Raw genomic sequence first — 20385 nt, forward strand, 5'->3', positions numbered from 1 at the left:
TTTGGTCTTTTTAGCTGCCATGGAGGGGAACTGCCATAGGGTGGAACAATCTACCACCCTGGCAATAGTTTTAAAATACCCTGCATTTGTGTTCACCTACCAAATGGTGAAGTCTATCCTCCATTGGCTGTTGGCAAGTGTTCATTTTGGACCCTGAACTATAAATGTTATTCATTTTATTTATATTTTTTAGTATAAATAATTGTTGTAAATGATAAAGAGGATAATGATTGTTATCATTTGTGGAGTAGCTCTTGGTCAATCCTGTGCAACAAAACAAGCATACCAAACCCACAACATGGCAGCATGGCCCCCTAATAATCCTCTGGTCTGTAATTGGATTGCATCATTCCTGACCTCGACTGTGATAGCCAGTGAGCATTCCCAAATGGGTGCGAAACACTGGTAGTGGATGAGGTGTCTACACGCACACACACACTCTGTAAAGTGCTTTGAGTGCCTTGAAAAGCGCTCTTTAAATACGACAGATTATCGGTTGTTTTTGTCCTGCCATATACATGATGGTTTGTGTTGATCCAAGATGATAGAGGGTGAATGCTGCATTGTGTAAGCCCTAGTGGGCCTACATGCTGGGTCAGCAGCACTCTATTACTGGTGTGTGGCTTGACCAAGGGAGTTCCAAGACAAACGGTAGCCTTGCACTCCCTGACAGCCACCCTCTCCAGGCTGCACTGATTAAAGACAACATGGCTCACAAGGCCAGCATGCGCTTGCATACCACTATGCATGTTTGTGTTTCCAGGATGTGTCACTTAGGTCATCCCTTTTTGTTTCACGCAAGGGAACAGGATAGAGATCCCCCTCCAAAAACTTGATTGCTGACAGTGTGATGGGGAATATTGAAGTCATTTTTCGTTTTTTGTCTTTCCAGATCCTTGAGAGTTCTCAAACCCTTCTGAGTGTGCTGAAGAAGGAAGCTGGAAACTTGAGCAAAGCTACTGAACCACGGTCAAAGGGCCACTAACGAAGGCCACACACACCTCACCCCCGGTCAAACCCTGCAGCACCCTTTCGGAGGTCTTAAGAACTACTTGGGATTAATTGTAATATATTTTTTTTTATTTCGTGTTTATATAGGAAATGGTACCTATTTTGTACAAAAATGTATGATTTTATATTAAAGGTGTCGTGACTTTATCTCCTGTGTTTAGTTTGTGCATTCATGTTTGGATTAGACACAATAAATGTTATATTGTGAAAGTATCTCTTAAAGGAGAAGTGCTGTTTTTCCTTTGGCTATGATCCTTCAGCCCAGGGACGGAATTGGCAAATGTAATTAAGAAGTCTGTTCCACATATTCAAGTATTCTATTTATTGAGCTTTCATTTATACAATTGTGACATTGCTTGTGTTTGCCAAAGTGATTGACGAGTACATTTCTTTACATTAAGTACATCACTTGCGATGCAAATTTACAGACAAAGATGAGGGCGAACAGGAAAAAGCTTCTAAACCACGGTCTCTACAGTAGAACATACACAAACAGCGTACTTTTAAAATGGGAAAAGACGGATGGGTGAATACTGCGGATCAAGGCAGAGAGCAGCCTGTGAGACCTCCCCTTTCTTTTTTTTTTACATTTCTCAAGCACTCATTCAACAGATTTTACATCCGTAATGGCTGCCATAGATTCTGACGCATGACATGATCACAGGAACCTTCCAACCCCAAACATGGCCTCTGATGCCCTTAAGTTACGGAGACCCACATACAAAGAAAATAAACACTGAAGAAAATGAGGGCCATGTTCTAATCAATGCTTAATTTGACGTCAATGTGAGTGAACATGTATTTTTGGACACAGGTGGTGGTGGTCAAGACTTGGTCCTGCGTTGTGAAGCAGGGTATAGGTTGTCACAACAAGGCCAACAATCATCCATTGCAAGGCTGTGGCAAAAACAAGTAGTCATCGGCAGTGCATTCATCGTCTGTGATTGGAGATTTCAATCCAAAACGCTATATATATACCTAATAGAAAAAAGCCTTAGCTTTACTTCATTATCCAATCAAGCATTGAGAAAATTTGACTCACTATATTAACAAAAGAAAATCACTGCTTAATGTATCTGTGCTTTGACTACACAGCAATTAAAGTAATTTGTGTAATTAAATCTCACTATTGTACTAACCTCTTTAATTAGACATGCATTCAAGTGCACACTTATTTTCCCTATGCTAATCCTTCCAATGAGGTGCAAAAAACAAAGCTAATAAGCAAAAACAGTGCAAATGGAGAAAGAAATAGACTGAGATTGAAGACAAAACACATACAATACGGCATTCTACCTCCCAAAAGTAGTCATATTGACTCCGTCCAAAACAATTTGAATATAATCAATTTGAATAATAAAAGTAATAAATAATTCTTAGGAAAATATGCTGAAATATTGCAACTGTACATCAATACTGGCCAAAGAGTACATCATGGTGAAGAGAATGTCTGTGAGCAGTGGCCTTTACAGCAACACGTAAACAATTGGCATTATGAGTTTAACAAAAAGATAACTTGGAACAATCTTGTATATAAAAAGTTAAAAGTTAATTTTGTCATTATGATTTCTTGCGACATACAAACACACACACACACGCAGATATCGCCACATGTTGCATTCGCTCACACACAGCTTGCATGACCATTACATGCTCCTTGGAATGGACTTGTTTCTCTGTGGAATGTGTAGAGTACATGAGGTCTGATTGTAAAAATCAGGTGCCATTTCATCTTTAGTCTCAAAGCATCTCCAGGTGTCTCTGTTTACCAGCAATAAAGAAAAAAAAAGTTTTTACATAAACAGTCTCCGACATGCAAAATTCAACTTACAGTTGTAATAAATACAATAACCTCTCTACAATAACCAAAAGATTGTTGTGGGCTTACGTTTTCAACAAAATCCCCAAATAATAATGATTATGGTTTACAAGAGAATAACAAGAATATACATCACTTTTGTACAGTATGCATTTGATATTTTGCTGTATGTGTCTTTTGCTACTAGTTATATAGACAGTATTGGCCAAGGGCACTTTTCAAGCTCTTTACAATTCATAATTTTCTCAGAAATCATAACAATAATCCACATGGTTTTTCATCAAAAAGTGTTAAGGTTGGTCTGCGCTCGACATTTTGCACATTTCCACCGCAAATGCAAAAAAGCTGGAAAAATAATCAAAACTCAAAATCAAAACATCTACAAAAGAAAACATACAAAAACTAAAAAAAGGCATTAGAAGCATTACAGCAAATGAGAACCAATGGGAGTGGTTGGTTGAATCAGATCATGCAGGTACAAAAACTACAACTGTGGCACCCGTTCACCATGGAGTTTTTTTATCTGCTATTTACTAGCGGACACATTAACTTCCCCAATGACATGTTTCCATGCTAACACTGTCGTCACCTGTACAAGATGGGCACTAGTGGTTTCCCCTTCTTAAAAAAAAGGAATTTGGTCACTCGTTTTCAGTCAGTCTTGTCACCATACTTTTACACAAGGTCTCCCAATCCCAAACAGCAAGACAGAGAGACAGAGTGACAATGACAGAGACAGAGAAAGAAAATGAGCAAGACAGAGAGACAGAGACTGAGACAGAGAAACAGACAGAGAGACAGAGAGACAAAGAGACAGAGAGACAGAGAGACAGAGACAGAGACAGAGAAACAGAGACAGAGAGACAGAGAGAGAGTGAATGTGAGAGAGAGTGAGAGAGAGACATCAAGGCAGACATGAGTGTCTGGAGCCAGAAGGGGGAGCTATGGAGACTTCCACGAGACGGGAGTGATACACAGTGAGTGTGGAAGTTCTCTCAGTTCAGGAGTTTGACAATCAATTTCATCGTTGACGACCTGTGTTTTTAAGACCTTGTTGCCTTCATATGAGCAAGTCTATGAATGGGGAGAGGGGGGGAGGAGGAGAAAGATAAAGAGGAGGAGGAAGAGGAGGAAAAGAGGATGACAGGTCAACTGCCCGGGAATAACAAAGTTAGAGGCAGTCCGGCTGCTTGCTGGGTGGTGAAGTTTAGAAAGGAATCAGGATGAGGAACACAGGAGTGGAATCCATCCCATCATCTCAGTGGGGTCCCAGGGGTGACGGGTTGGCTGTTTGACAGTGGCTTGGTTAGGGACGCATCAGAAGTAGAGGGCAGGCTCGCTGCTGTAGTCGGACAGGGAGGAGCTGTCCGCTGGGGTGAGCTGGAAACAAAACACAGAGGGAAACGGAGTCAAAGCTGCTTCTGCCATCCCGAAGTTTGTGCATATTTTACTAACAGCTTTTTTGTGAGTTTTTGTTGATTGTCTTACTTTAGCAACGGTATTATATGATGTCCTAGAGCTATTATATATTTTTTATCTTTACCTCCCCCCACAATCGTTTTTTTTAACTGTACTGTGAATTTCTTTGTGCAGGCAAATCCAATCACTCCATAACTCACTTATAAACAAGGGCATACAAGTAACGTGGCATGGCCAATATCAAATCATTGTATTTTAATAAGATAATCTTATCACATAAGGGTTCAAAAGTTAATTATTCCTACAAATATCCCTTCTTACCCTAACCTAAAATATATATAAATACTTTGTTGTGGTGTACGGATTTTGGTATATTGGTCAAGTCCTACATCATCAGGTATTTTGTCACCAAGATGGCTTCCTTCAAATGTGTTGGGTTCGCCCCGGTTCTGAGATTGTACACCTTGAACTCTTACCATGACTTCCTCTGAAATCCCGGTTTGCTGTGCGTTGGCTTCCCTCAGGAGAGTCGGGTCGTCCATTTTGTGTTCTTGCCAGGTGTTAAAATCCACCGAACGCTTGGGAATGTAGTTGGATAAGTCTGAAGAAAACAGAAGAAATACAACGTAAAAATATGTCCTACAATGCAAGAACATGCCAAGCAATAATCATCCGCTTAGTCGATATTTTGTTTGTGTGGAAAAAATACGAATTAACTAAATTTCTTGTTCTGTTAGTTGATAAAAACTAAAAATAATTCTATCAATGACAATATAAGATAATGTAATATTAAATTTGTCCTCCAGGTGTCATACAAGTTAACAGAAACTTGTGAACAAATTGACGGTATTCAATGTCAGCCTTAATTGTAAGGAAAGTGCAAATTTACACACACACACACACACACACACACACACACACACACACACACACACACAAAAAGATGAAAGCTTTTGTTATATAAACCCAAAACCCTTGTACAATTAGAAAACCTGAAACCAAGACCCAGTAGTTCTTGCACAGAATGACACTTGGGCACATGTGATACATGTCATGACTATTGTCCTCAAGCCCAATGGTATCATTTTGATCCATTAAATCATTAATCAACCAAGCACTCAAAACAACAACACCCCTACTGATAATCCTTCTCATAACCTGCTGGACATGATCATGTGAAGTACAAAGTATGTATGCTCCATAAAAAGGATATTTTGATTCTCAAACAAATGATTACCTAATGAAGTCATGATAATGGATGTCTTTGGCGGCAGTTAAGTCTGTGCTTTCAAATTCAGCAACAGGTTTTTCTTTGAACTTTTAAATATGAACGTTTGTTGGATTTAAACGGTTAACAAAGATGGTGACCAATAAGACAATTGTAATAGTGGCTGCATCTGTTACTATTAATGATTTTACAGTCTTCGCAAAAATTCGCAGTGAACTCAAAGCCACCAAAAAAATGGTTTGAAAATGTTTGCGAATGTCTGCCTTTGATTCCTATAATAGAATAGAGTGGAATAAATCTTAAATGTCCACCAAGATGGACATTTTTCTTTGGCTCACCAGACATAAAAGGGTTGGGTTAGTTCCTATTTGAATGCGCCTTTGGTCTGATAGTTATAGGTTTTGTTTAAATTGCAAACTGTCTGAGGTGTACCACTGTACTTTCTTTTTTATTATTGTCCAAGGCATGTTCCGAGACGACTCTAGGTTAAATGTCTTGTACCCCTAGGAATTGTCCAAGTACTTCAAGGAGCTGTTTGGAGTTGTCCAAACATGTAACCAAAGGATACAGGGCCATGGGTGGCTCGCCTACTTAGTGCCAAAAGTACCCCCCCCCCCCCCCCCCCCCCCCCCCCCCCCCATGATCAAAGACAGCATCTGTGGGCGTCAGTTGCGTGTTCTCGCTTCATGTGCACGATCAATTCATTGTTTTCTCCTCACAGGCTGTACTATTGCTTTCGCAAGCAGAGGACTACCGCGTGCAGCTAGTGCCGTTTAAAATCAACAAATTGATCCAGAAAAGTTGTAACGCTTTAACTAACCAATCAATGCAGCTCCACGACCTCGGAATAGTTCCCAATCCCCTCCCCCTTCCCCTCTCCCCTCTCCACCTGTGGCCAATGAAATCAGAGCCGCGGACCCTCACCGTTGCTGTTGGAGGAGTGGCCTGCGGGGCCGGTGAAGCTAGGCCGGGGGGTGTGGATGCGTCCCACCATGCTGGGCTGGTCGTCCGCCACCTCGGGCCCGACCCCGCCCTCCTCCTCGTCCTCGCCGTCGCTGTCCCAGGCGGTGCTCTCGGAGGGGTACTCGTAGGTGCTTTGGAGGCTTGACTCGTTGAATGAGATCTGGGTCGAGAGAGAGAGAGGATTCATTATATCGGGGCTGTACAATTAATCAAACATTTTGATCATGGTTTAAATGTTTGGGTCAAAACGATCTCCAAACAAATATAATCAAGTTTGTTTTTTTGCACAGCTGGATACATATTTGTTCATTATTTTCGAACAACAATTGAATACTTTTTAACAATTTCTATTTTAACTTTAAATGTATTTTTTTTAAGGGGAAATATCAAAGTTCTCAGTTACAAAGTATTTTTTTTGGAGCTGAATAAATGTTTTCATGTTGTCAAAGTCAAAAATAATAATAGTTTGAATCATCGTGATTAGGAATCTTTTCCATAATCGAGCAGCCCTACATTATATTATACGTCATGAGTATCAAGACGTATCATATGCTGGGGGAAGCAGATGTATTGTAGCTCATCTCAAGAGAAACTTGCCCATAGGCGCTAGTTATAGCATGTACGGAGCAGGCCCAGCACACGCCAGCTACAAAGAGAACGGTTCCGTTCCCCAGCCTTAACCCCATTATTGTACCCCTTTGAACTCTCCATGTGAATCCAATGGCGTTAGCCTTTCCCAGCGCCCATGGGATATTGCTTCCTCATTGGTGTGACATTAATCACCAGGAGGCCCTTGCCCCCAATACAGCACACTACCGCAGTTTTTTTTAAGGGCATTTCAGCCAGGCAGCTTACGTGTCCACAGTGACAGCATTTCACGTAAGTATTTTCATTGCTGATTACTGCATTCCAAATAGCTAATGATCGGAAGCCCTTTGCACTCTGACAGGTTTAAAGACATTTTAGGTGGACACACACGCACGCACGCACGCACGCACACACACACACCTCTGATACTGGTGATAAAGTGAGGTTACAAACATATCATTGTATCACTTTGAATGGTATTGTATAGTCATGACATGAAGATATCGACCAAGTTTTATAGTCTCAATTGACAGGAAGATATGAAGATATGCTCTCAAAATACAAGGTTGTTAATAACAGGGTTTTACATTTCCGTATACTTCAATATAACAACGTTATAAGTGGTACTTGGAGAGAATTTGATTTGTTTTTGATTTGCATCCACAGTACATATAACTGGTAACTAGCATATGCTCCAATTAACAAAAGCAGATGGAGAGGAGGGGAATATACACAATTGGAATCCAGCGTTAACAGTACAATATTTACCATCCAATTCCTTTTTATATACGTATTCCGCCAAGCACATATTTACAGTTAACACCCAACTTCTGCTGACTTTGGTTTCTATCACAACATTTTTGAAGGATTCTGCAACCAGCCAGGAGAGGGCCTTGGAGAGACTGGTCTGACCAATGGGTTGACCAGAGGCTCTCACTCACACACACACACACACACACACACACACACACTAAGTAGCAGTCAGCTGAGGGCTGGCTGGGCTCTCTGGTGTACCTGGCACCTATCATAAGATACAGGCTGTGCTTTAAAGCTGTCCCTAATCACCATCCGAAGGCCGCCAAGCCAGTAACACCAGCAGCGGCTCTATTCATTATACCCTATAGAGGCTATGCAGGGCTCGTACTGACCGCTGTATTTTAAAACCAGTCTTTTTCAAGCTTCGTCTAATGCTGGATTTGACAACTTTGACGTATCCTGTTAAAAAATATTACTCAACCTTTTCCTCCATCTATAAGAGTTGACATAGTGAGCCTGGAATCAAGTGTGGATATTGTTTTATATACACAATATTGATTCAATTGTATGATATGGATTTTAAATGATTTGGGGGACACATACCCAGCTCCATCCATGTTATACAAGGCTGTGAGGGCATTGCTTTTATAAACGTTTTGGAAACACATTCAGAATCCATTTATTCTACAGCAGATTCCACCCACACCTTGTCACCTTTAAATCTAAAAAGGTGGACTGCTTCTTTCCAAATAGTACCTTGATTCTTTCTCTTTTTCATCTTTCCAGTTATGTAGACTTAGAGATTTGCTCCCCTCCGATTGCCCCTCTCGCTCTGTCCCCTATGCCGAAGGACTAGGAACATATTTATATTCTCAGCGAGCCGCTGTCAGGCGCTCAGACTGACAAATCTGTTGGAGGCAGCGTCCATTTTTAGCCCGGTTTGCTTTCTCTTCAGTTCCTCCTGTAAAGCGTAACACATCCCGTCTCCAAGGAAGTTACTTGATGCCAAACCGAGAGTTGATCAATAAGTCAGACCCTGCGCTTCCTCAATCTCGCCTCCTTTCCCTGCACTGTTTGAGTCTTCCAGCATGAGCATCTCTTTATCTATATTTGCTGATATCACAGAATATTCAATCTAACAAGGAAATAATAAGTGCACAGAGCCATATTCAAAGATTAGATTGAAGGTGGATGAAGATAGATCAAAACGTTCATCTCCTCCCTCCTCCGAGAAGTTGTTTGTTATTATTTTAAACCTATTATCTCACAGATAACACCAGGCACAACACTGACACACACACACACACACACACACACACAGTCATGTATGAAATTTGTTCCAGCCCACGTTTCTTCATTAGCTATTATGTAATTGTTGTAATGTAATATCTAAACTTTCAACTTCACCCTGATCCACAGTACCAGCAAAATAAGTGTGTGTGCGCGTGCATCTTCCTATAGCCAGTGCACATTAGCTAACATCCTCAACATATCTCTTCCACTGTTCCTCTTTCTCTGTCTCTCCCTCCCTCCTTTAAACAAACTCTGTGCATCACTATATGCAGCTTTTTGCCCACTCATGCAAAGAAAAGTAGATCTCATAAAAAGACAACAAGTGTGGTTGTGCGACCAGCTCTTCATTGGCTGCTAGCAGAGACATTGAATACTCCAAATCAGTCATCAAACCCACGCTTCCAAGAAGTCATGACCTCCCCCCCCCCCACATTTGGTTAAACAAATGTCAGCGTGACACATAACAATATTCACTTCATCGACTGTACAGGCCATACGGTTCACGACACTCGACGCAGTGCAAAGCGATCCAGGTGGATCCAGTGAAAAGGTGCAGGAGTCGGAACCCTTCACTTCCCTGTCACTTACGCCGTCTATTGGAGCGAAGGCTTGTCAGAGGAGTGTGTGTTCGGGGGGAGAAAGGCTTCTCTGTTGGCCCTCATCGACAGAGACAGAGACAGAGACAAACTACCAGCACTACTTCCTCAGTGATGCAGCACACCCGCCCCCACCACCACGGCTTCACACAGAGCCATCATGAAGTAAATTCAGGGCAGCTACGCGCCACAGTCAATTGCGTCCTCTATCTGTAAGATTGTTATTCATTCACCAGCATGCCTCTCTCTCTCTCTCCCGCTGCCATCCAACGGAAGTGCTTCTACCCATCCCCCTCCCCAATCCCAGCCATCCAATCAAACGAGAGCACTGTTCCCCAGACTTTGCACGCAAACTCTTAACATCGGCTTCCTTAAACAACTGAAAGCGACGCTGAAAATGTTTCGATGTTACAACATTGGAATTGGTGTGTAAGTCTGTTTCTGTTCCTTAATTGTGTTGTGTGTTTGTGTGTGTGCGTGTGTGATTCTCGGCCTGTGAATTGATGTGTGCATGCCTCTCTGCATGTATAGTGTGTGTGTGTGTGTGTGTGTGTGTGTGTGTGTGTGTGTGTGTGTGTGTGTGTGTGTGTGTGTGTGTGTGTGTGTGTGTGTGTGTTCGCGCACGTGTTAAAAAGCTGCAGCCACTCCTGGCGTATTACAGGAGTATAGCTGTAAGTAACAACATCTCTCCAAGCAGCCTGACCAGCACGCTGCTTACCGGCTAATCTCCAGTCGGCCAGTTAATATTAGCAGCGTGGCTCAGGACCTGACCCGGGAGTTTAAACCATGGCAGCCGGAGCAGCATCTCGCTAGCTACAGAGGCTAATGAGGCTGCTCCACATTCACTCCTAATACACAGGCGCTATTGTGCCTGTTGAGGTGGGACTCAAATGCAAAACTGAAGAGGAAACATATTATTTGTGGCAAAATGTTGATTTCAATACCCTATATGGATTATCATACTACACATTGATATTAAACAACATTTTTTATTTATTTACTCTTTTACATGAATTGACACAGATTGAGGTCTTCCACTCAGCTGTAACTAATTAGATGAGACAATTGCACCAATTTCCTGTAATGAGTTGTTCACCAATGAGGAGGGGGGAGGGAATATAATTAAGAATCATTTACGCTTTATGACAATAATTAATCATGTCATGGAATATCTAGTCTCATGATTATGTGATTATGTTACCACTGATTTAATGCCCTGTGGGAATGCAAGGCTGATGGGGGGGATTCCAAACTGAACTCCCAATACACTTCTACAACTCTTCTAGGAGAGTTACACTTGAAGCGTCTAGTAACTGTTCCTCGCAGGAGGAACAGAAAGGCAAAAATGATCATACAACCAAATTTGACTGCCAAAAAATGTAAGTGAAAACATCACACCAAGCCTTCAAACATGCATTAAATCAATCAAAGGAATCAATCGACAAATACAAAATCACATGACCCATATCCCTTTTGTATCCATTCTACCACTGTGAGAAATTGCAACGGCAAAGATGGTGACCTCCATCAACTGGACGTGTCTGAGCTTGGTGTTGCATGTATTTGTCACACACCACATGCCCTTTCGACAGTTCCCAGAAACCACCTCTGTTAAATGTGGAACCGGGAAAGTCATTTTGCCTCGTTGGCAGTTAAAAGCTTCTGCCTAGCGCACGGGAGGTTAAATAAGTGAACTCACAAGCTTTTATAAATAGCAACGTCCTTAAAAGCACCAAAGAGCCTCTTTAGCAAGTCGAGTGTTACTAGTGTTATAGCGGGAAACGTGTCCACATTCGTGTGTGTGACGAGGTGCAAAGCTAGTTAGCATCCATAGTGTGTGTGTGTGTGTGTGTGTGTGTGTGTGTGTGTGTGTGTGTGTGTGTGTGTGTGTGTGTGTGTGTGTGTGTGTGTGTGTGTGTGTGTGTGTGTGTGTGTGTGTGTAGTAATTCTGTGTTTACACTACGCGTCTGGAGATACCGTGAGTCACTGCTGCTGCTTTAGCGCAGCAAACTCTGCGCACCGGCGGGTATTTATATCGCTCTTTGTGTGGGAGAGCGATTTAATATTTGTTCTTTTTATAGCGCATGCCAGCCTGTTGCTACATTCGGAATAAAAGACGATTTTTGCGATAAAAAACACAAGATGGGATTGTCTTGAATGAACCTTTCATCACAGATGGATAATCCCCGGGGTGAACACAGGTGTACCTTATGAGGATAATTACGGGCACCGGCATGCCTACAGACCCATCATTTAGGAAATGAGCTACACCTGTTTGCGACTGTACTCTGTTCCTCTTCCAGATCCAAGAGTCATGGCTGGGGCATACACCTGGGTTATAGTCTGATCTTATATCTTAGTTACACTCTTATTCCAGACAAGCGTCTACAAATCGAGGCAGTTCTAAACTAACTAGCCAGGAAATGTTCTGCCTTATAGGCCAAGCAATTAAAGAAGTTAACACTAACATAAGAGAAAGTGAGCGTGTGTTGTGTGAGTGTGTGTTTTCTTTCCAGGCATCCTAATGACAGGATAGAATAGCAGTTGCTTGCGTTTCCCTGGCGACGGGCACCATGGTTATGTGACAGAGAGAGAAATGGGAGAGTGGAGGTGGAGTGACAGAGAGAGAGAGAGAGAGAGAGAGAGAGAGAGAGAGAGAGAGAGAGAGAGAGAGAGAGAGAGAGAGAGAGAGAGAGAGAGAGAGAGAGAGAGAGAGAGAGAGAGAGAGAGAGAATACAGACTGCCCTTTGAGAACTACATGCAAAAACCACTCCACCACACACATATCAATGTTCCCTGCAGGCAGCAAAACACTGGACACCCCCGAATCAAACGATCGTTCATGGCCCAAACGTAGCCTACATATATATCTCGGATATCGCTGTTGCTCGCGGCCAGCATGCATATATTTATAAACAAAGCTTGGGTACCCTTTGCCATTGTTCAACCCCAACATCATGACGTCTGTCGGCAATCATTGACTTTCCAAAGCGACGGCTTTCAGGTGTGCATTATGCAACCCCCCTATATCCACCCTTAAAGGGAAACCAGGGAACCAGCTGGGGTATTATGTGATGTTCACCAACAACTTCGAAAAAGCAAACCACTGATACTACCTGTCCAGATGCCATTATAAATAAACACACACACACACACACACACACACACACACACACACACACACACACACACACACACACTCAGCTGAGGGCTGGTGTGTGAACAGTTCTTGTGTACAGCACACTTATCCCTTCATCTGCTTATTGTCATGCACTAAAAAGAAGACACTCACACACTGAATTAAACATGACGCCGATCCTGGGGCTTCGCTGGCTGAATGTTAACTACATGGCCTGCGCAGGGCTGTTCCCTGCACCCCTCTCCACGTGGAACAGCCTACCGTGGAGGCACAGGTGAAAGGCCGTAGAAAGGTAGGATTGCCTTATATGACAAAGGATACCATTTTGTTTTCTAGTCTGGGGTGAAAAGAACCAGCTTGATCTTCTGTCTACCTCTTATATTACTTACAAGAAAAAGCTACGCCTATAAAGTGTGTGTGTGTGTGTGTGTGTGTGTGTGTGTGTGTGTGTGTGTGTGTGTGTGTGTGTGTGTGTGTGTGTGTGTGTGTGTGTGTGTGTGTGTTCAATTTACTTGTACACTCATATAAGCTGACACGGATCAATCTTGTGCCATCAACAACAAACTTGGGCAGCAATAATCTTGTCAACTCTTGACCCCCGAGTCACAACGATAACCCAGCAGCAGGTGTGAGAGGGTGAGAGAGAGCGAGTGGGTGTGAAAGAGAGAGAACGGGAGTTCAGGATTGAAAAGGGTGTAGCCAAGAGGAATGGCTGGCGTCAGTGCCATGGGTGGTAAATTATTAAACACAATGGACTTTCACACCTTATGCCAAGACGACAAACAATGCAAAGCTATGCTTAGAGCTCACCCCATCACAGAGCACTTCCTGTTCGGGAGGGAATTCCATTCCCAGTCTTATTTTTAAATCTGCATGCCATGACATTTAACCGCTGGCGAGGGGTTCCACGGGAAGCAAACGCACACACACTGAACACCCAACTTCAAATAAATCACACATACATACACACACACACACACACACACACACACACACACACACACACACACACACACACACACACACACACACACACACACACACACACACACACACACACACACACACACACACACAAACGGTGAGGTTAAGGGCAGACATCATTGTGGCAAGTTGGTTTTAAAATACACCTCTGCCAGAACACATTTCTACAGAGGTTTAGAGGTCACAGAACACACCCTAAGATATTTCATGAGTATGTTTGACTTTGGTTAATAAAACATGAAAGTATACAATTCAGTCAAGGCTTTTTTGGTGTACACTAAATGGTAGGTTGGGCGAAGTGGTTTTGGATCCATGTTTGTTTCAGTTCTGTAGCTGGAGACAGTATTTTGTTTTTGGTCCCTGCCATACTGTTAAAGAACCGCTAGCCAAGTTAAATAATTACGCTCAGAAATGTATCAGCAAGCCAAAATAATGACTGCGATAGAACGGCAACAATATGGCTCGAATTCCTCCTCTGATTATCAACAGTTTTAAACCAAGTCCGAGTCGAGGTTGACTAAATCGTCATCTTTAATGAACGTTTCACTGAAGTGTACCATACAAGAGCCAATCTATTGGCAGCGCTGGAAAATGAGCCACAGAGCGGTTATATAACTAGCTGAAGGAGACTCGCGGGCTTAATCAGTAAAACAGTCACGTTCAGAGAACTTAAGTGTGGAAGATACACCGCGCCTTCACCAATTCTAATTACTAGCCTGACTGATTGGATGAAATGGCTAGCATAGTCTGTTTAGTCTTATTAAACAAGTGTGTGTTAAGTGAGGAGAACCTCCTCTACGCAGATAAACACAGCGGCCAACACAACAGCCTCCTTTTCTCTGTCACTCTATCTCTCTCTCTTTTTCCTTCATGTTCTTCCTTGATGTCCCGCTCACAAACGGCATCCCATAATAACTACTCGAGGGGGAGAGAAGGAGGAAGAAGAAGGAAGAAAAAAAACACACCAGTCAACCCCTTCCCCGTCTGATTTCCAGCTGCAGTACTTCTGGGCAAAAATAAATAAAAAAATGGAATTATTGTCAACCATAGAAGACCATAATCCAATATTTCAACCGGTAGCCCGGCAGAAATATATATTTTTTTGAAACCCGCCACAAAATGGTTTCTGTATGGAGCGCAGCCAGTACTCGATACAGCGAGCCCTTGGAGATGATATGCAAATCCACGAGGGATGCGGCACCAGAAGTCGCACTTGACCTATTTAGCACCTACACCGTTGCTCCGCGAACCAGGAGGACAATAACAAACCTTGACAGAGAGGGAAGGCGACAAAGGGACCGAGACACAGAGAAAGCAATAGATACATGAGACGCAGATAAAGCTGGGGAGATAAATTAGATAAAAGAAAGATAGCGTTAAAGCAAGAGAGACAAAGAGAGAAATCAAAAGGGAGATATCAAAGGAAGAGAGAGAGAGAGAGATAGAGATGCATCAAGAAGAATTATTAACCGACTCGGTTGTAAAAACGGTGGGGTTCTCGTAACCGGTTGACTTGATTAAGAAAAGAAGCGAGAGAGAGAGAGATACGACCGAGAGGACTGGATCCCAGCCACTATTCCCCTCACACACCCCGACACCCAGGCCCAGGTTCACATCCCACACACCAGGAATGGAGCAGATGAACAGAGCTTTGATCCAAAAACGAACGAGGGAAGGAGGATATGGAAATAGCTTTTGGAAACGTTAGCGTAAAAACTATTATGTGGAGGTGTAGGAGGCGGAGGCGGAAGAGGTTGAAGTAGTGTTTCAACCACATATTCAGAGATGTTCAAAATCTCATGCTCTCTGCGATACGTGCGAGTGTGCGTGTGTGAACTTGAAACCATTTTCCGGCCTGTAGCTGCTCATGAAAGGGTTTTCTGGGGGTTGGAACAGCAGCTCTCTCAAAAACCACCCAAACCAAAATGCTGAGCGTAGGCCATCTCTTACACACACACAAACATACAAACACACTTGGTGTGTGTTCACTCACACACACACAAATTACACAGGGCCCATCTAACCCCCTGCTTTTGTAATTACATGTGAGGCCCTGCCCAGAAACTCTTGGCCCATATCAGGCCTAAATGATGGCCGAGTAGAGAGCAACACACACACACACACATACACACAAGCAGCTGGCATTTGGTGGAGCTTCAACACATAAAGAACTAGAGAAGGGCAGGACAAAACACACACACTTGGGCCAGCCCCGGTCTAATAGACACATTCACATAGGAGTGTGTACCTACTCAAACAGGCCACACACACACACACACACACACACACACACACACACACACACACACACACACACACACACACACACACACACACACACACACACACACACACACACACACACACACACACACACTAGGAACTATAGGCACTTTGAAAACAAATAGCCTTAAAAGTACTGTGCATTTATTATTTACTGAAATGTCTCTTTCCAATGTTACATATTAGTACGCCGTAATTGTAGATTATGCATTCAGGTCAAATTTAGCACATTTATCATAAATACTTGAATTAATTATAATTATCATTGCAACTCATTTATTACTTTGACCATTTCTGACATCTTATCATCTACAATTTGAAAAGCAGGGGGCACGGGGAACATAACATCCCCACCGTCACTAAATATGTTCCCCGCTTCTGTTGGCTACCGAGAGGCCTTGGTGATACGCTGGCATAGAGTGAAGGATTATGGGGGATGGCATGGCCACAGGGATCGGCATACCCCTCGCCAAGGTCTTTGGAGGGAAACAGGAGAGACACTGGCCTAGATTGAAGGGCCGCCAGCAGCCTCAACATAATCACTATCAACAGAGGTGTGCCTCAGTGGATTTCAATGGGTACGGCAAAGTACTGGCACTGCCCAGCTCGGGAGCGGATGATTGGTCCAAATGTGAACACCTCATAGAAAGCCTGAAAGGTCAACAGACAATCCGTAGGCACCCACCCAGAGTACTGTATGTATGCTTTGGTTGGACAAGCTTTTCACTTCTTTGCCGGTTGCAGGTGGTAGACAAAGGTCACAAGTAGCGTTCATGAAGTTCCTTTGTGATTAGATTGTGTTTTACACCACAGCATTGTTTTGAATCAAAAAGAGGAGTATAAGAATATAAATTTGTGGCTCAGCAGAAAGCAGAAAACAGGAGTTCAAGTCCACGCCGGCAGTAGCCTATCTGGGACCGCTCCCAGTAGTAAAGACATATCTGTCTAAAGCCTGGAGATCCAGACTTGATAACATTGTCTGGTCAACGCTGTGTCATATTAAAAATATAGAGTCTGACTGACTTGTTTCGCAACAGCCGGTGGTGTACTGTAAATGAACCATATAATCCACTTTATTGTATCAGAAAAGTAGCTCCGGTATTAGTATTATTACATAAAAAAGGTATTTAGTACAAAGCAAAATCCCAGTCAAAGACTTCAAACTTTCACCAATAACATCACCAGCAATGTTAAAATATCCACATTCTTTCTGCCGATAAGCCGGACCATTCCAGGTCTGTGCAAATATGGGTTTAACCACTTCCAAACAAACTTGTTGCACTGACTAAACCAGAGTCATCTCAAGCTCAAATCATTAGTGCCTGGAATGTCGCCTCTCTCTTCTTATGTTGTTAATGTTATTAGTTTCCGCTTTCTTTTCCATTCAATGTTTCTTGGGATCAGATGTCTGGCATTATAGGGAGTTTTCCCTGATAGGATTTTCTGACCTAAAGAGCCAGTTATCAGGCTGACATTCAACACAACAGCAGTTGCTACACATCCCTTGTGTGTTCAAACAAAACCTGTCTTTTGTAAAAGACATGACAATGAAGCGGCCGACTTCCTTCCAACCCTCCCATGTTATTGTTTTGACGCTGCGCCTCACAACAACCCAGACATCCAATCCACCAAAACACAATTTCGTCCTCCCTTCAGGACAGGAAGTGGACCTCTGCCAATGGGACACCAGAGAAGAAGAAAGGCCCTCGGTCTTACCTTCTTGCCAGCGGAGCCCGTCTTGGCCAGGCAGGACTTCCCCAGGGAGAGATAGCCTCCGACGACCTCAATCTCGTCCGCCGCGGGGTAGCGCTTCTTCAGCAGGGTGCCCAGCTGTGAGTAGGGAGCCGGGGTAGTAGCGGGGGCAGCGGGGCCCGGCTGGACCCCACCGGAGGAGGAGGAGGAGGAGGAGGAGGTAGGATCAGGTGGGTGGTCCGGGGACTCTGTGGTGGTGGCCTCCGCCTTGCGTTTGGGCACCACCCTGAAGGTGTTGCCCTTGGTCTTCTGCATCATGGGGCTGGGGGCGGGGGGGCGCTCCACCTCGATGTCGTCGATGTTGGTCACCGGCAGGAACTCCCCGGCCGGGTCGTCGGAGGGGGCGGGGCCGGGGGAGGGGGCAGCCGGGTCGCCGGGCGCCGGGTCGGGGTCGGACGGCACCGGGGACAGGCCCGGCGGGGAGACGGACGGGACGGGGGACGGAGGAGGCGAGACGGCCGGAGGGGGAGAGGGGGAGGTCGGCAGGAGACGGGAGGGAGAGGGCGATTTGGGGCCGTCGGGGGCGTCGGTGTCGGTGGGGCTGGGCGATGGCCTCACCATCAGCAGCTCCTCGTCCTCGCCCTCCTCCGTTTGTCTCGGCGGCGGCGTGACAGGAGCGGCGGCCGTTGGCACTCGGGGCTCCTCTTCGGCCCTCTGGGTGGGGGGGTGCTTGGGGAAGGAGGCGGCGGGCGAGGAGGGCGGCGGGGCGCTATGGCGTTTGGGGATGACCGTGAAGGTGTTCCGGGACTGCAGGCGCAGGTTGGCCAGCGCCATGGCCGTGGAGTCGCCCTCGGGGATCAGGGAGAGGTCCGGTTTGGCCGTGGGCCGGATCTCGAACCCGGGGGAGCGTTGGACCCTGGGAGAGGCGGCGCTCGTCTGCGACTCGGCGCCAGCGGCCCGCCGGGGGTCCGGGGAGCGTGGCACCTTGGGTTTGGGGGACGACTCCCCGGAGGACTCCCTGTCCCTCTGCCTGGCGGGCCGGGGGGACTGAAGACCCCCGTTGGTCTCGTCCCGGTGGTTGACATCAGTACCGCCGTCCTCGAAGCGCTGGCGGTAGGAAGACACCGACGGGGCGGGTCCCGTCGGGGTTGGTTCGGATGGCGGGGGTCCCGAAGGGACCTCGTCCTTCAGAGCGTCGGTGGCGGTTGGCGGGGGCTTTGGTCTGGAAGACTGGTGGCCGCCGGTCTGGAAGGCAGCCAGAGAGTGGGTCTTGCCCAGGTGGCGAAGCGGTGAGCCTGGTTGGGGGTGCACCGCATAGGGCTTTGGCACCAGGTCTGGCTGTGGCTTCGGTCGGGCCCTGTGTTGGCTACCGGGGATGGAGTCCAGGCCCAGCAGGTCATCGATGCTTTGGGATTTCTTGTGCAGTTTTCCATAATTGCTGTCAAACTTCTGAAGCATCCGGCTCACCCTACCATGTCCCTCCTCCGTGTCATAGGGCGAGTAATCATAATCGTTACGGCCCAGAGTGCTAAGGTTCTCCTCGCTCTTACTTAATGTGGTGTCATAAATGACCACCTCCCTGGCCCTTATCTCAGTCACTCCGCTCCCTCTCCGGTCCAAGAGATCGTTAAGGGAGCTATAACTACTGACACCATTTTGTTGCAATTTGGACCCAGCTTCCTGAAAGTAGTCTGGGTCGGATTCTATTATTATGATATTGTCTGCACGAATAGTCCGAATTCCCGGAACGCTTCCGTACAGTTCTAGTATGTGTTGGACGGGACGAGCCGCGTTCACCCTGTCCTGTCGCCTTTTCCTTTCCTTCTCCAGTTTGATGAAGGGGTTTTCCTGCAAAGGGCCCAAACTGTCATGCAGAACCAAGCTCTCTGGTCCTACGCATTCTTTCTCCGTGGTCTCCGCGGTGTCGTGGAGATCACCAGCAGACACCCATTGGTCTTTGTTTGTTTTCAACGGCGATAGGTCTGGGGATGCGAGGGTGCCACGCTTGCCTCCGAAGTGCTGATTGGCCGTGCTGACCGTGAAGCCCCGACTGGACCCAGTAGCACTCGTCCCATTGTCTGTTTTGAGGCCACTTTCGTTGCCCGTGACTTCGCTACCGTTAACCCGCTGTGAGCTCCCAGATGGACAAGCCTCGGCAACGGCACCTGCTCCCCCAGACCCGCTACCTTTAGCTTTCCTTCGCTCGAGGATCTCTCGTTTCCAGGCCGGCATCCTCGGGCTCTCTTGCCCAGCCTCTTGGCGGAGAACGCGGACATCTCCGCCAGACATGGTGGAGGAGAGAGTAAATGTCTCCCGGGGAGGAGACGGGTCTTCCCGACGTGAGACAGCAAGCTATAGAAGGCTAGACGCGTACCTGCAGCGGTGTTTATTGTGCATGCATCGCCACAGCCTCTTCTTCTCTCTCTCTCGCGCTCGCTCTCTCTCTCCCTCTCTAGAGTGATCCTCTCCCCTATTCTCCGTCTGCTGGGTCCCGCCCTACTAGCACCTGTAGCCCGACAACGTCATACTGATGCGTTCCGTCAAGCAGTCAGAGGGGCTACCTCATTTGGTCTCACAGGGTTAAGAATACTCCCTTTTCATCCTAGCCGCTCAG

The 20385-nt window shown here is 45.5% G+C and overlaps 2 protein-coding genes across 2 annotated transcripts in view; one reads left to right on the top strand and one right to left on the bottom strand.

Moving 5' to 3' along the window:
• ssna1 (Sjogren syndrome nuclear autoantigen 1) overlaps positions 1–1152 on the top strand; it is a 2489-nt gene extending 1337 nt beyond the window's left edge. The window contains exon 3 of the mRNA XM_079734585.1: positions 893–1152. Within this exon, the coding sequence (XP_079590711.1) occupies positions 893–985 (93 nt within the window). The 3' untranslated portion in view covers positions 986–1152. The remainder of the gene's footprint in view (positions 1–892) is intronic.
• A 190-nt stretch (positions 1153–1342) lies between these two features.
• Positions 1343–20247, bottom strand: tprn (taperin). Its single transcript, XM_079734184.1, has 4 exons — positions 17796–20247; positions 6402–6600; positions 4726–4850; positions 1343–4210 (listed from the first exon to the last, which is right to left on the bottom strand). The coding sequence occupies exons 1-4, from the start codon at positions 20058–20060 to the stop codon at positions 4148–4150; spliced, it is 2652 nt and encodes an 883-aa protein (XP_079590310.1). The 5' UTR covers positions 20061–20247; the 3' UTR covers positions 1343–4147.
• Positions 20248–20385: the final 138 nt, after the last annotated feature.

This window comes from Pollachius pollachius (genome assembly GCF_949987615.1).
Source record: "Pollachius pollachius genome assembly, chromosome: 4".
Lineage (NCBI taxonomy): Eukaryota > Metazoa > Chordata > Actinopteri > Gadiformes > Gadidae > Pollachius > Pollachius pollachius.

Excerpts from the sequence above, each read along its gene's own strand:
- tprn (XM_079734184.1), bottom strand. The coding sequence starts at position 20,060 with ATGTCTGGCGGAGATGTCCGCGTTCTCCGCCAAGAGGCTGGGCAAGAG. Across the intron at positions 6,601-17,795 it reads CGGGCTCCGCTGGCAAGAAG|ATCTCATTCAACGAGTCAAG; the intron begins GTAAGACCGAGG and ends CTCTCGACCCAG. Across the intron at positions 4,211-4,725 it reads GGATTTCAGAGGAAGTCATG|CTCACCCCAGCGGACAGCTC; the intron begins GTAAGAGTTCAA and ends TTTTGTTTCCAG.